Here is a 17,281-nt window from a genome sequence, read left to right on the forward strand (position 1 = left end):
AAGGTGTTTTTTTTAGCGTTTAGAAAGGAACAAGACATGTAATACATATATGTGGACACTGCTTTTCTCGAAACCTGACCAGTGGTATAAACTGTTTGGGGGGAAAGAAACTGGTGACAGACTCCCTTTAACTTGATATCGATCTAGAGGATTTAGAGTTCTGTATCAGAAAATCAGAGCTTTAACCACTATAAACACACATATATATATATATATATACATTAATTTACAAGGAATTTGGGACCTATTTAGAGTAAAAAGGGCAGACATTTACTTTATGTCATGAAAATATTTAAGATCTAATACCTTTATCCCAAGAAAAAAATAAAAATTAAGTGATGTGTCATTTAAACCTTTTGCATAAGTATTGATTTGGATAAACACATTCTTCATTTTATTAATAAAAGATATAAACTCTACATAAAAAACATAAGGCATTATCAACTTTATACAGCAGTGCAGTCAACTGTGCATATACAAAAGAAACATAATAATTGTCCATATGGTCTTGAACTCTTCTATATGTTTTAGCCAAAAGAGAAAAAAAGATTTGGTGCCAAAATCCTTCTAGAAACACGAATACAAAGTATCGGTAGTCAGAGACCTACATACAAAAGTGAGTCATGTTTCAAAGTCTCCTATAAAAGAAGCACAATTACTTAAAAAAATAACAAAAAAATCTTACTCTCCCAGTCATACAATGTACAAAAACAACACACAAATTATCCAAATACGAGAGACTGTAAGATCATCCAAAAAAGCTACACGTTTACTGGATTAACCAAATACCAGGTCATTTTTTATTACATTTGCCCTTTATTCTTTTCAAAGCTTCCGGGTTACTTCTTTTAATGCAATGTTGACAGTTTGTCCTTCATTAAATGGGTGCATTACCCTTTCCAAAAATGTGGTTGTATAAAGATTTTTCAAAGCAACGTTTGCAGATTATGGAAGTAAAGATATTGATGTATGGGGGAGGTTAATCCATTAAACACTTGAACTATGTCATTCACTTAACAGATTATTACGATTATTGTTGTTAACTGAAGTGAAACCAAGCTATCTTCTTAACATCAGACGTCAAGGTGGAAGGGTTGTCCTGGTCACAAGTTTTCAGTGGAATCGACAGATGCAAAACTGAGCAATCCTTATGTACCACATCTTGTAGACGTATCGAGATTTCTTACATTTTGAGGTTTTGTATAAGACTGGGACTTCTTTGTAGAATGGTTCACTGACCATTGAACTTTCTTTGGAGGTAACGCAGCCTCTGCACAGACAGTAGGCCTCAACAATCTCTCGTGGAAATCTGTTCATGTCTTTATTGATTCTGAAAGTAAAAAAACAAATGTTGAGTTAGTGGTAATCCATATAGATACAGAAGAGATCATAGGGGTTTAGAGCAAAGAACCAAAGTTTTAGCCAGTGCAATATCTTCTTTGTAATATGTATCCACTAGCAGTATAAGTTAATGAGATGGCCACCAATGTTACCACTTTCTGGATACTTCTTATCAGAAACCAAAGTACTTTACAAGGTACCACAAAAAACATATTGGAACCTGCAAGTGCCATACACCATAGAAAACATGGACCAATAGCAAATATTAAAATTAGCCCCTTTTAGGTCCTGTTTGCCACCATCATACTCTTAATCACCAAGAACAGGAGGTGCTGCTGCCCAATCCCTTTTTCATGACTTGGATTTCATTTATCTCTGCCTTGTTTGCAAACATTGTAGAACCTATGGAAATCACATCTCTATACAGGTCCTTATCACCTAATAAAAGGGGGATAAAGACAACCTGCAATGAATCTGTCTCTATGGTACATACGCCATTTGAACTTGCTTTCCACACCTTAAAGAGGACCTGTCATGTTTTTTTTTTATCTTACATACCTTTCCTTATTCTTGGCATCCTATCGATTCCAGCGCTGTCATTCTTATTTTTTTGGCCCTCCCATTGTCCCGGTATGACTCCTGCTCCGATTGGCGATTAATATTCTAATTTTGGGTAAAAGTACAGAGTGGGAGACCTCACCTCTCCTTAGTAGGCATTGCCTTCACTGTGACCCTGTCCAATCAGTGCAGGTCTTTTGCACCACTGTGATTGGAAAATGTCACAGTGATGCAGGACCTACTGAGGAGAGATGAGTTCTGCTGCTCTATGTACCTTTACTCAAAATGTAGCATATTAGGTGCCAAGCAGAGCAACATGACAGGTCCTCTAAGACCTCCAAAAAAAACGTCCTTCTTATTATGTGTAAACTTATTTACTCATCCACTAGCTCATGACACCTATGCAAAGCTGACAACAAGTTCTGTCCAAGATATCCACCCACATCTTTCACTCTGCCCTTAAATATTTCAACATTATGTTATAAGAGCTGTAAGTTTCATACGTACATGATTACATCTTAATACTAGAACAGCTCTTATGACGTTTTTTTACTCCATTAACCTATGTAATACTTGCATTATACACTGTTCTACAGCATTAAAAGCACCTGCCTAATATTATGTAGGTGCCACCCATGCCGCTAAAACAGCTCTGACCCATTGAGGCATGGATTCCACAAGAACTATGAAGCTGTCCTGTGGCAGCTGGCACCAAGTCCTGTAAATTGCAAGGTGGGGGCCTCCATGGGCTTGTTCTTCCAGCACATCCCACAAATGCTCGTTCGGATTGAGGTCTGGAAACTTAAATGCCAAGTCAACACCTTGCACTCTTTGTCATGTTCTTCAAACTATTCCTGAACAATTCTTGTAGTGTGGCAGAGCGCATTATCCTGCTGAAAGAGGCCACTGCCATTAGGGAATATCTTTGTCATTAAGAGGTGTACTTGGTCTGCAACAAGCTTTAGGTAGTTGGTACGTGTAAAAGTTACATCCATGTGAACGCCAGGACAGAAGGTTTCCTAGCAGAACATTGCCAGAGCATCACACTGCCTCCGCCGGCTAGCCTTCTTCCCATAATGCATCTTGGTGCCATCTCTTCCCCAGGTAAGTGACACACACGTACCCGGTTGTCCTCATTATGTTAAAGAAAACATGAATTATCAGACCAGGCCAAATTCTTCCATGGCGTCATGGTCCAGTTCTGATGCTCACGTGCCCATTGTAGACGCTTTCGGCAGTGGACAGGAGTCAGCATCGGCACTCTGAGCAGTTTGTGGCTACCCAGCCCCAATACAGCAAAATTAAATGTAGTGTGTTAACTTTTCCAACGTTTTATGCCTCAGTAGATTTTCTGTAGGATTGAACTAGATGAGCTAGCCTTTGCTCTTCACGCATATCAATGAGCCTTGGGCGCCCATTATCCTGTTCCGGGTTCACCAGTTATCATTCCTTGGACCACTTTTGGTAGGTATGAACCACTGCACACCAGGAACACCCCACAAGCTCTGAACCAGTCATCTAGTCATCACAATTAGACCCTTGCCAAAGTTGCCGAGAACCTTGCGCATGCCCATTTTTCCTGCTTCGAACAAGGCAACTTCAAGAACTGATTGTTTACTTGCGGTTTAATATATCCCACCCCTTGACAGGTACCATTGTAACAAAATACTCAACGTTATTCACTTCACCTGTCAGTGGATGAAAAATTATGGCTAAACGTTGTAAATGTTATATTAAGATCAACAAATAGGCACATTGCAACCTAACTATAGACAGTTGTAAATTGGATAAGTGAGAAGATAATTAATCTGGTATGACATTTCAGGTACAGTAAGGTTAGGTCTCACCTGTAGGACCATGGGGAAATACTCCTGTCCTGCATCAGCTCTGAGGAGATGTTGACACTTGTAGGGCACTTTTTCATCTTTACATCGGGGATGTTGTCTGACTTGCTTAAAATTAGAGAATCTGGTGACAGGCGATGAAGTTTTTGGGCTAAATGTTCCTCAGAGGGATCTTTGCATCTCATGCGTTGCCCTTGACACAGCGTCAAAGACAAGATCACAATGACGGCAAGCATCAACTTCTTCATCTGCATGAGCAAAACAAAAAGACAAGTGTTTAAGACCTTGCCTATTGTTGTGTCGAAAATAATAGGTACAATTCTTCATAAGATCCTATAACCCTGCACCCTCCCACATGTCCCACCTTGATGCTTGACTCTACCACTTAAAGCTTGTCTTATCTTTATAGCTTTTTATTTATGTATATATTGGTAATACAGTAGTAGATGTAATATATCTTATTGGAGGAAAGTGCCATCTTGCTCTCCTTCCAGCATTCTTTAGTTTGCCTTCAGGCTCTCTGTAAATGTTTAGAAACCTCTTCAGTTCACAAAAAATCAGTTAAGTGTTCAAAAATTTATAGTAGAAAAGGGAGGAGGGGGATGCAGCTGCAGCATCTCCCTGAGTGTCTCACAAAGCACAGCCCTTACAGCACACCAGGAAGAGCCCGTCTACTCATCAATCATCGAGTGAGAGAGTGAGTGAGAGGGAGAGAATGTACAGTTACAGAAAGCACAGATAACATTTCTAATTTAATGTCCATCTACAGATTAGAGAACGTTCTCTCTTTCTGGAGTTGTCTAATAGTTGGAATACTTAAAGGGGTCTTCCCATCCGAGACCCTAGGGAGCCCTGTTCTAGAGATAGGTGCGGATCCCAGAAGTGGGACCCGCATCTATCTGACATTTATGACATCCTGTGGATATGTCATAAATGTCTCTGATGGGAAAACCCCTTTAACGGTTAACTGCTAGGACCTAATCTGTCAAAAAAATAAATTTAAAAAATCTATTTGTGTACTTCTCTCTACAAAGAACCATTAACTAAAGTTTATATTTGTTAGAACAGTACTATTATCATTTCAGACCTTGTATTCCATAATAATAATAATAATAAAAAAAAATCAGAAAAATAATTGTAATAATAAGTCACATGATCACAATCATAAATATCAGCGATCAGCTGTAATCTGTATGGGAACATGGCAATATGTGTCCTATTTCCCTACAGCGCCACCGCAGGGAAAACTAATCATTACAGAGTGTAATGTGTGTGTAATGCAGGACAGGACAGGTCATCCAGATCGAGAGATGCTCTTTATAACCGCTCTCCACTCTGTCAAAGAGATGAGGATCCTGAACATAGAATTCCTGTCTATTATCTCAGAAGTCCCTACTAAGATATATGAAAATGGGATTATTAAACTAGAGAATCCTTTAAGGTTTTCACAATTTCCTCGCACCCTTGTTACAGTTTAGAGCTCTCTTGCCATTTGGCCATAGTCTTCCCTGCGGCCCAGTCTACACCTAATGAACTATGTATTACTAATAGCTAATGCGAGAAAACCCTGATATCAAGTGGTGTTGAGGACTCCTCTAATACATATTGGGGGGAGTTTAAACAAAATTCACAACAGAAACTTTACAAACTAGTACAACGCAAATAGTAGTGTTGCCCACAGCAACCAATCACATTTAGGCCCTGTTCACACAAAGTTTTTGGGCTCGGAAACCGCACCAAAAAGCGGCTGTAAATGCTTTTCATTGACTTAAATAGAAGGTGGAGGCGGGAAAAAGAAGCGTCATGCCCTTTCTTAGGGCGTTTCCATCTCTGACCTTCCATTGACATCAATAGGAGGCAGAGAAAGCGGTTTTCTTCGTGTTTTTTGCCTGCGGCGCTCAATGGCCGTGGCTGAAAAATGCAGCGGAAAACGAGGCAAAGAGAGTTCAGGCATGTCAAAATCTGCCTCAAAATTTCTTCAGGAATTTTGAGGCAGATTTTTCCGCCTGCAAAAAACTCTATGTGAACAGGGCCGTAAGCTGCCAATTTAAAATTGAAGGCAAGGAAGTCCAGTATCTGACTGGTTTCCATGAACACCACTAGATGACCCCCAAGATCTGACACACTAAATAATAACCATGCACTGTATTACATGTTTTTCAGCTACACAATAAAGGAGTGTACTATGTGTTCACAAGAATATCCCTATCTGTTTGCATATACAAATATATGCAAATAACACTATAAGCCACGTAATGAGTATACAATAGTATGTAGTGAATAAGGAAAGGTTTATTATAACAATGTAAAGGGACACTATAAACAAAATAAGAAAAATCATACTGCCCCTTATTTAACACAGTACTGACTACTGATGTCCTGTATGCTAATGTAACTTCAAAGGGAATGCATTACCTCGATTTTAGCTAATTAAAACATATTCTTTTTCTATTCTATTTTTATTTTCTGATTATAGATTTTTTAATTATTTTTTTCTCTACGTGATTATTTTCATGAGGGCGGTCATCTTGCCTGAGATTTGCTTTACAGCAGCCACATGGACATAGTATACTGATGTCTGGATGACCTATTGACTTCTATGAGAGTGTGCTGTGGGCATGCTCTGTGACATGTGCAAAGGTCACCTGGATCCTGTGCTATCTGCCTCCAGCTTTAACATAAAGGTGTTACCTTTCATTGTAATCTTGCCTGTTCTGATAATGTGATAACTGCTGAGAAGTGATCTCTACAGAACAGGAAATGTCAGTCTATAATGAGGCTCAGTGGCCAGAGTGAAAACTGCAAGATTTTAGTATATTTTAAAAAATAGATAATGACATGGAAGATGAAAAATAACACCTCCAATGTTATTTAAACATTTTTTTAACATAAAAACTTGATATAAACAATAGAACATTTTCTCACCATATATTTCTTTTAAAATGACGTGGCTGCTTTATTGCAGCTGTCAATATTGTGGTTAGGTTTCAGGGCTTGTCTAGTTTGGAGAACCCTTTGTCAGTTTCTGGGTTCACTGGAGTCAAACTGAATGTGTTTGGGGGAGGGGTGCTGGGAGCCTCTAAAATTGGCTATTACGTGGAAAACCACATTGCAATTGTAGGGCGCCCTTTGGAAGCAATGGTGGAATTCTGTGAGTGCCTCATGCACTTGAGATATTAAATAGCATGTGCGCCTTAAAGAATCACTTAACCAGTTATTTATACCGAACGTTGTATCAAGAGCTAGGATCCACACCGTTCACTAGAAAAGTTATGTTAATGTTACTCCAAATGGAATCAATGTAAGAGGAAATAAATGTGATGTCAGAGGAAGAAGGGGAAGTCCACCAGAGGACCAGAGAATCTCCTGCTGCTGTCGAGCCCAGGTACTGGCATAATAATACGGGCCATTCACAATAGAAGATTATTCCCTTTTTTTGGTTAGTTCAGAAATAACCTATTTGTTCTTATGTTGATGATAATATGACCTTTGTGAGCAATGATAGCATCAGAATTAACACAACAATTAAAAATATACCTGCCCTTGTTCTGTAGGAGCCCTCAGAATAATTTCCTCTAGTGGGCCTAGTCAGATGCTGAAGGGAAGTAACAGCCATTTTCTAGCTCAGAGCTGCCATTGCCACAACGTCAAGTCTTTGCCCCACCTAGTGCTTTACAATGAATACTAAACCCTTGGCGGTATTCAATGTACATATAAAGTGCTGGCGCTATGTAGTTAGCACTAAGCGCCATAAATATACAGCGTGGGAATGATGTGTGCACAGAAGCTGTGCCTGCACAATCTCCATAATAACTCCATAATTATCTGTTTAACCATTGCGATACCACAGTCAAAAGTGACAGCGGAATCTATGAGATTAAACAGAGGGAGGGATAGAGGGGGGCGTCATTGGTAACGCAATCACTGGGTGCCGATTGGGGCACTACGGCACCCAGTGGGTCTAAAGAAGGCCCCAAGGTCTGCCATGTCTGTATGCCTGTCAGCCCGACAGGCCTAATACACTGCAATACACGAGTATTACAGTGTATTATATCAGTGGTCAAGTGCCCTAGTGGAACTAAAAAATAAAATAAAAAAAAAGTAAAATAAAATGTTCAGAAGAAAAATAAACAAATCCAAAACCTAAAAATATATATAAAAAAGTACACATAACTGATATTGACACCACCATAAGACCCGTACTATAAAGTGAATACGTTATTTATCCCGCATGGTGAACGCCGTAACAATAAAAAAAACAATGGTGGAATTGCGTTATTTTGTTCATCAAAAGTTAATGAATTAGTCCAATGTACCCCAAAGTGCTACCAATGCAAACTACTCGTCCCACAAAAAACAAACCCTCATGAAGCTCCAATAATGATTTAAAAAAATAATTCTGGCTCTCAGAATGAAGCGAGACAAAAATAACTTTTTAAACAAAAAAGGTTTTTATTGTGCAAAAGTAGTAAATCATAAAAAATGTATATAAATTTGCTATCACCATATTTATACCAACCCATAGAATAAAGATAACATTTATACAGCACGATGCACACCATATAAACAAAGCAAAAAAACAATTGCAGAATTGCTGCTTTTTTCATCCCCCCCCCCCCGAATAAAAAAAAATAAAAGTTTCTCAATACATTATATCTACCCCACAATGATGCCATTAAAAATACAACTCCTCGCACAAAAAGCTTGACCTCTTAGGCCTACGCTGATGGAAAAAATGTTAAAGCTGTAGCTCTTGGAACGCTGTGATGAAAAAATTGCTGCACCCTCAAGGCTTAAAATAGCCCCGGGTGTCAAGTCATTGGTGGTGCCCACTTTTCTAGTGTCCCATGTCTCAAGTGCCCTGTTCAACCACAGGTTGCACACCCTTAAGACCAGACCCATGTACGTATTATTGGGGTTGGGGGAGTCTACCTTAGGTACCACACAGGTCACCATCCAAAGTATGGCTGGCCCTGGATGTAGCAATCAGTTAGACTGTTTATTGCTTACTTTGGCTTCAAACTTTATGTTTCTGCTGGTACAAATTTATACTTACTTGCTCATTGCCTCTCACAACGCTATAATTATACATATTGTTTAGCTTTATTTAATGAGAGACTCAGAACTGGTAATCCCCAAATCTCCCTAATTTATACTAGAAAGAAATCAGGCTTATAAAAATAAAAAACACATAAACATACATTTCTATATGGGGTTTTTCCACATGTCAAACATTTAAAAAATACATATTTAACCATTCAGAGTAAAAGTGGCATTTATTACAATGGTTGACAAGATTACACACAATGCTGAAGGGAAGCCTTATACACCTTTATACGCCAAGTATTATGTTCTCCATAAAATAGTGCCAAGTTCCCCTGGCATAGATACAAACATGTCAATAACCAATGGGCCATGTTTGGTTTGTTGACGGTGTCAGGTGATTTACTGAATTTTTGTCACGTTGTTTTCTACATTTCCTTTTTTTCCATATCTTAAAGTGGTTCTCCAAATAAGACAACCTCTTTTTAAAAAGAAGCCAGTGGTTCTGGCCTCTCTAAACCCCGGCCATCCGTGGACAGCCACATATTTCACTGCAGGGGAACATGTAGCATTACATGCCGGACAACCAAAAGAAAGGTCGTCCATGTAACACATGGACACGCCAGGTCCAATAGCACAGGAGCTACAGGAGCTGCTATTACAAAGCATCTCTCCACTCAGGAATACAGGGTGGAGATTCCCTCAATGACGTCCATATGCCCTAATAGACAACCCTTTAATATGGTTTACAGAAATTTCTCCAAATATAGTAAAACAACAACAATTGAGTCATATATGAACATAATAATTTCACATGATCAGAAGCAGAAGACCAATATTGAGTTGATTCGTAACACAACGAGATTTGCAAGATGATGACTCCTTGTGGTTCTACTTAGAACCCCATGGGTAGTAGTAGAATCCTCAGGGGAAGGTCTTGTTGTCGTAACATGACCTCTAAGTTGATTCTATTTTTTTTTTTATGACCATCTGATAATACAGAATAATTGATGGTCCAGCACCTACCGGGTATATATATATATATATATATATATATATATATATATATATATATATATATATATATATATATATATATATAAAAGATACCTATATTATCAGAATTAATTATAAGCCAGAGCGATCTGATAACAGAATAGGGAAGTGCAAAGAATTCTTATTCCCTGTGACGGCCATGCCAGTCTATTCTATGGCACACAGTTCTACACAGACAGGATAAACAGCAGCCTGTATTCTGTCAACGGGTCCATAAATCTTGCAACGTATTATTGGTTTGCTGCCACTTGTATAGGAAACAACTTCAATAATAGATACAATATGTACTTTAAAGGAGTTGTCGAATTTAGAAAACCCATTTTCAATTGCACTATTAGGATATTCTGAGTTAATAGCAGGAAGTCCCTCATTCAGGACCTCCATTAAGTAGAGTAGACTACAAGAATGTCTCTCTCTCTCTCTCTGGAGGACCCGGCACGTCCATGCATTACACAGACGAACAATTGATTTTAATGGGCACCATGTAATGCTTCATTTCCCCCTGTGGTGTTGCTGCAGGGAAATTGAACACTTGTAGCAAAGGTTCTCCACTGATTGCTGGAGTTTGCAGCAGTGGGACACTTGTATGATATCTCTATTATTTCTTTTTTATTTTTGCCGTACATTATAATTAATGGTATGTTTAAAATAAATTATTATTTTGACGGTATATGATCGGGGGGAGGTTCTCATAATATCAAAATGGACTTCCATAGAGGTGCATGAGCCCTCTGCTGTACCTCCGTATGCCTCAGATCCATACTGAAGCATACGGAGAATTGTGGCATACCCCATCAAACTCTGTGTGTATGGAGGTATTCTCCCCTAAGAGCATTGCTTTTATTGGAGATTATCTCTGTACATACGGAATTCGACGTAGCCTGTACTCAGCTGACATTTTTATATCATTTTACATTTTACATTTTTTTTTTTTTTTTTTTAGAATGTTCAGGCTTTAAATTTAATTACAGCAGGTAAAAATTCAGTTTGCCCTAAAACATTCACTTTTCACATGGTCTGTCCTCAATCATTTGTACAGTTCACCTTTTTGTGGACATGTTTTTAGAGCTTACCCTAAATTTGCTTTTTACTTTGAAACTGTGAAAGTTATATTTAAAGCTCACAAAAATTCACAGTTAGTATAACCGGACCTTCCAGATTCCCCAAATATTCTGACATTTCATCTAAAGTTAAATTTCTGTTTAACCCCTTCCCTCCCATTTTTCAGATTTTCACTTTTGTTTCTTCCTCCCCACCTTCCAAAAGCTATAATTTTTAATTTTTTTAGTCTATATAGCCATATGTCGTTTTTCATGGCACCATTTACTGTACCGCATAATCTACTGGGAAGCTGAAAAAAAATATTTGTGGGGTAAAATGGGCAAAAAACAGCGATTACGCCATTTTTTGGGGGTTTTGTTTTTACAGCATCTATAAGTAGGTAAAAACGACATATTCACCTTATTCTACAGGTTGATACGATTACGGCGATACCAAATTTATGTTTTGTTTTATGTTTTACCACTTTTAAAAACATACAACTATTTTCTAAATTAAAAACGTCTTTTGTGTCGCCATGTTCTGAGAGCCATAACTTTTTCATTTTTCCATCAATTTAGTGATGTGAGGGCTTAAATTTTGCTGATACCATTTTGGGGTACATGCGACTTTTTTATCACTTTTTATTTCATTTTTTTGGAGTGCTAAGGTGACCAAAAACCAGCAATTTGTTTTATATATATATATATATATATTTTTTTTTTTTTTACAGAATTCACCGAGTGGGTTACACAATGCTATATTTTAATAGTTCGGACTTTTACGGACGCGGCAATACCAGTTATGCTAATTTGTATTTTTTTTAACATTGATTTAGGGAAAAAATGTGAAAAGGTTTTTTTTTAAACTTTTAATACTTTATTTTTGTTGAAACATAATAAAAAAAATGTTTTTACCCTTTTTTTTCTTTTTTTCTTAGTTCCCCTAGGAGACTTGAAGCAGCGATTGTTGGATCGCTTGCATAATATACTGCAATACTAATGTACTGCAGTATATCGTGATTCTGACAGTCTCCTTCGAAGCCCTGCCGAAGGCCGAGATTCAAAGGAGTACAAAGATGGCCAACCTGGGGGCCTTTGTTAGGCCCCCAGGCTGCCATAACAACCATTGTTAACGGCCGATCGTGCCGTGGAGGGGGGGGGGGCGCAATGGCTTGTTTCAGGGGGGCCCCCCTGATTCTAACACTTTAGGTTCCGCGGTCGCGATTGACTACAGCATTTAAGGTGTTAAACGGGTGGAATCAAAGTGATCTTTGATTCCGCCCGTTGCAGTGAGGTGTCGGCTGCGTAACACAGCCATCACCTGCTGTGTATAGAGCGAGCTCAGCCCGTGAGCTCGCTCCATACTTCCTCTTAACCCTTATCACGTACAGTTACGTGATATTGCGTTAAGGGGTTAAAATAGACCTAACAATGCAAAATCCTACAAATGGATATAGTGTGATGAGCGAGTTACCGAAGTCCACAATAAATCATAAAGTGGCTCCCAATACATTTCTTTTAGGGTGGAGGGTGCTATGGAGGAAGAGTTTCTGGCCCAATGGGCTTACAGCAAGGTTATTCTCCAGTGAAGGGGACACAGGCCGTTCAGCAAGTCTCCAGTCAGACAGGTCTGATCGATCGCAAAGATTGGTTAGGAATGAACAAAATCTTCTCTGGGGGGAAGCCAGTTGTGGTGTGTTCAGCTGGTTCCTGTGGTGGACAGTTTAGGCCGGTGGGCTCGTCTGCAGATAGTTAGACAAGCCAGGGGTAGACATGCTCCAGCTCAGTATATGGAGTGCGAGGATAAATTCAGTAGCTTGTGCAACAATTTTTTTTTACATACGTTTTGTTCTTGTGTATTTGACATGGGTCAGTGAAGCGTTTAAAGGGGCTGTACAGGATTAGAAAAACATGGCTGCCCTATGCCAAAAATAGCACCACAACTGTCCATGGGATGTGTATGTTATTGCAGCTCCGCTCCGATGAAGTAAATGGACTGGGCTGTAATACCACAAACAACATGAGGACAGATGTGACGTTGTTTTTGGAAGAAGGCATCCATTTTTTTTTCATTCTGGACAACCCCTTTGACATGGGCACATCTTACTCATGTGAACACCATTCCCTATGACCAAATCCACTTGCTGCACCTGTACATTACACTTCTGCTTCAGCTCTCTGTGATCTAAGAAGCATATAGATATAGTAATTGCCAAAAGCCCTGGTAACATCCACTGACCAGAATTGTGGTTGTCTCAAAGATATGCAGGGAAATGGTGGATCATGCAGGATGGCCCAGGTTTTGCAGAAAACAAGGTGGTAAACATAAGAATTAACATTGCCTTCAGGTAATATTGCACTGAATCCACGCAAAATGAAAAGTCCTTTTTTATAGATACTATAAATTGTTAAGCTTTGTCTTTAATAAGGTGCAGTTAAAATGTCTACAAGATGACAAAAAAAGGTTAACTCAGAGAGCACTATGTATTAATATGTATGTATGTATGTATGTATGTATGTATGTATGTATGTATATATGTATGTATGTATGTATTTATTAATATGTATGTATTTATTTATTAATATGTATGTACGGTATGTGTCTAACTGAATTTTACATTTGGGCACTCTCTCCGTGGTTCGTTGTGACTCAGGTGACATGCCACTCAGAGACAAGGTTTGTACACCTGTGCAGGGTATTTGTTTTTTTAATATACAGTTCAGTCAGTGTGTTTGGTGTAACTTTATAAATAGTTTTTAGTAAAAATTTGTCTTATTTTTTGAGATACAGACTCTCTGTATTCTCTATACAGAGCAGCTGTATCATTCTCTACATCCTGCTCACATCATGTCCGCGTGTTTCTGACCCGCAGGATCCATTTGTAATCTATCACATCTAAGTTTATAACTGACGGAAACAGGATTTAGTGAACAATACAGCTGCTCTGTATAGAGAATACAGAGCAGCTGTATCTCAGAAAGTAAAACAAACTTTTATTAAAAACTATTTATAAAGTTACACCAAACACACTGACTGACTTGTATATTTAAAAAAAAATGCCCTGCAAAGGTGTACATAGCTTTTAAACTGTGCCACCCAGATGGCAAATTCAGCTTCACAACCACTAGGTTAACCCTTTATAGACGTGCAATAGCCTCCTGTGATCGGTATAGTTTAAGTTCAATCCAAGCTCAGGAGCAAAGTCACAGAGCACAAGTGTACTTATATGTGGGTCCATTGGGGTACCCATCACAGTGCCCCGGTTTTTCCTTTCCTAGCAGAACTCAATGCCGGTAATGGTGGGAGGCAGAACTATTGACTATGGCTAATGACCCTCAACATGAACTGTACATAGACTTTGTAATGCAATTTCTGTCTTTGGCCCCTAATCCGAGATCTTGGGGGCTACACTGCATGGACGTCTGTGTATTTATTTACATTCAATGAACATTTTTACTGCGTCGCTGGGCTGTAAAATTCCCCCTACACATTTTGTTTCCTGATCTTTATCTCTTTCTTGTATTTATGATCCTGCATATTGAGCAAGCGGGATCCATGCTGTGATAATCTCCCAACAACCAACATACAATACAAAACACATAGTGACAAAGTGTCAGGTGGAATGGACTATGGCTTTAAGGATCATCTGCAGCGCTGTTTACTAAGACATGAAGTCAGGTTTATCTACTGGCACTGGCTGCTAAACAGACTGATAGGAACTGAGTTTTTTGAGTAGGTGGGGTTAGGCTGCCAGTCACCGCCAGCATGTCTTATCAACAATAGGATCAGCTAGAAAAAAGCCAACCTGTCCAGGCTATTTGTCCTGAAAAGCAGACATTAGGGAAACTGTCAGCATGCAGAGACATTAGATTGTGTTTGGAACTTGGTGAATATAATCTCATTGCTCATACAGCACCAACATATTCCACAGCGATGTACAGAGATTGACATCAGTCAATGCTTTTGTAACTAGTTCATAACCTAAATCGCCTGTGTCATGAAGCCGGACTATGAAAATAATTTCTGCATTGTTATAGAAGATATATTGTAACTGCTCCTTATAGTCCGCTATACCGAACCCTCCACTTGGCACTTCATATGAACACATATCAGGCTTCAGTAAGTCTTTAGGCGATATGACAGAAATGTTAAATATTATATATATATATATTTATAATTTACGTATCTGCTGCTTGTATATATTAAAGGGGTTCTATAGCTTTACTAATAATTTCATTTCTTAGACATTGATGGTATATCCACACCTATCGGGAGAATGCAGACTGAATAGGGATGCCACCCTTACCCGCTGGAACGGAGGTTGGGGACCCCACCTATCAGACATTTATGGCAGCCGGGCAGAGATTGAATAGAGAGATGGTCGTGCATCTTTGTGTCTATCTTCATTCTAATCTATGGGAGTTACAGAAACAGCTGAGCAAGGTAAGACCCCCACCCATCAAATTATGGCATATACTGCAGATACACCTTAAATGTCTAAAGTGGGAAAACTCCTTCCTGGGGACACAACTTAATTTAATAATATAGAACGTTTTCTTCAGATGATCCTGATAGTAGCCTTGGTCCAGGAAAACCAATGCAGTCAAGGAAATGACCAGAACTTTTTTTTAGGGAGTTGCAAGAAGGTCTAGAGGTCCGAATCTCCAGAGGAGTAATAGAAGCTCACAAGTCATTGAGAGGGAACGTCCTTCATAATTAAATAAAGGCAGAGCCCCCTGAGCAAGTTCTGTAAAGTGCTATGAGTGCTGATCTCAGTAACTGACTGGGAGAGAGGGGCACTCTTTACATATGTATTGAATATAGGGATGGAATATGTACATGGATCCCACATCCATATACAAGAACTATGCCAACAATTCCCCCACTTCATCCACTACCCCCAACAACATAGATATCCTTTATTTTAAGGCTATTATGCACATTTATATAGTTATATTGCACCAAAGGAGAATCCTGTCGTTTAAAGAGTCAAAAACATCACAATTAATAGAATACACAGAAAATGCAGAATGTAGGATTACTACACCGATCTTTGCACTATATTTAGTCTTCTACAGAGACTATAAAACATATTCCCTCTGCAATTAAATCCAGAAAACTGGGCATGGAGGAGCAAAAGGTGTTGTCCCAATTGGTAAATAAAAGAAAGAGGTAGGATAGATAGATAGATAGATAGATAGACAGACAGACAGACAGACAGATAGATAGTTGATACTTTCTGCAATGAAAATCAATATTTCCTTGCTAAAAATTTTTTGTTCTTATACAAATGTAGCAGAGCAGAAGTCGTCACTGATCTCTTTGGAGCAGCATTGTTTGTGCACTTATAATACTCAGTCAATGTACCTGCAGTAATATGTATAAAGCTAAGACATGATGATATATTATGACAATCTGTATTTCTGTATATGCAGAATAAAATAAAAATGTCCTCCCCGCGGCCCCCTCTATTGGGGAATTATCTATCGTATCTCACCTCGGCTGTAATTTCTTAGACCTTTAAAAGGGAAGAACCAAGAGATGTGTTTGTGAAACTGAATACCTGGCTGGCTTTATAAACCTGCCGTCATTGCCGCCCACAAATAATGATAGACAGTCGGCTTGAACTTCCCTACTGGGTTTTTTTTTTCCTCCAATTTGTTGTAACCTGAAACTGAGTGTGGAACAGGTTTCTGGATGGAGTCCAGCAGTGAATTGCTTGTAAAAAAAAACCACACCCAGATTTGTCACACCTGCCATGCACTTTGCACTCCCCCCAGGTGTTACGAGAAGAACGCGCTGTTGCAAGGAAAGGTGTGCACATGTTATGGAGATAAAGCATATCATTTCTGTCAAAAGGAGAGTTTAAAGGGGCTTTCCATCACTAAAATAGAGCTGTGTGGCAGTTCTCTGCACGTTGGGTGGTAGGAAACGCCACTGTGCAGAGAAAACTGTGAAGGGCCTACAGCCCCTTCATTCTCTGCATTGTGGGGGTCCTACTCCTAGTGATATGCCATCACTTTCTGTGATGGGAAAACCCATTAAGTGCTCATTACAGAAAAACATACATCTGTTACTTAGGATGGTATTTAAGGGGATAATATAGACGTCACTGATGGTCTAAGGCCTCATGCACATGACCGTAAAAACACCCGTTATTGCGGGTCATAATTACGACCCGAAATAACTGGCCCATAGACTTTTGTTAGCCACTGGTACCTTCCCGTTTTCTCACGGGAAGGTGCCCGTGCCGTTAAAAAGATAGAAAATTTTCTATTTTTTTATTTTACGGGCCGTGCTACTATACTTTACAATGGGAGCACGGCTCGGAAAAACGGCCGGCTGCCCGTGGCCGGCCATGCCCGGCTGTGCTCGTAATTACGAGTCGTAATTACGAG

The 17,281-nt window shown here is 39.1% G+C and overlaps 1 protein-coding gene across 1 annotated transcript; it reads right to left on the reverse strand.

Annotated features, from left to right (window-relative positions):
• Nucleotides 1-654: 654 nt before the first annotated feature.
• LOC142665956 (interleukin-17D-like) lies at nucleotides 655-16,422 on the reverse strand. The gene is made up of 3 exons (XM_075845796.1): nucleotides 16,381-16,422; nucleotides 3,747-3,991; nucleotides 655-1,330 (listed from the first exon to the last, which is right to left on the reverse strand). The coding sequence occupies exons 2-3, from the start codon at nucleotides 3,989-3,991 to the stop codon at nucleotides 1,114-1,116; spliced, it is 462 nt and encodes a 153-aa protein (XP_075701911.1). The 5' UTR covers nucleotides 16,381-16,422; the 3' UTR covers nucleotides 655-1,113.
• Nucleotides 16,423-17,281: the final 859 nt, after the last annotated feature.

Source organism: Rhinoderma darwinii, chromosome 13 (assembly GCF_050947455.1).
Source record: "Rhinoderma darwinii isolate aRhiDar2 chromosome 13, aRhiDar2.hap1, whole genome shotgun sequence".
NCBI classification, from domain to species: Eukaryota; Metazoa; Chordata; class Amphibia; order Anura; family Rhinodermatidae; genus Rhinoderma; species Rhinoderma darwinii.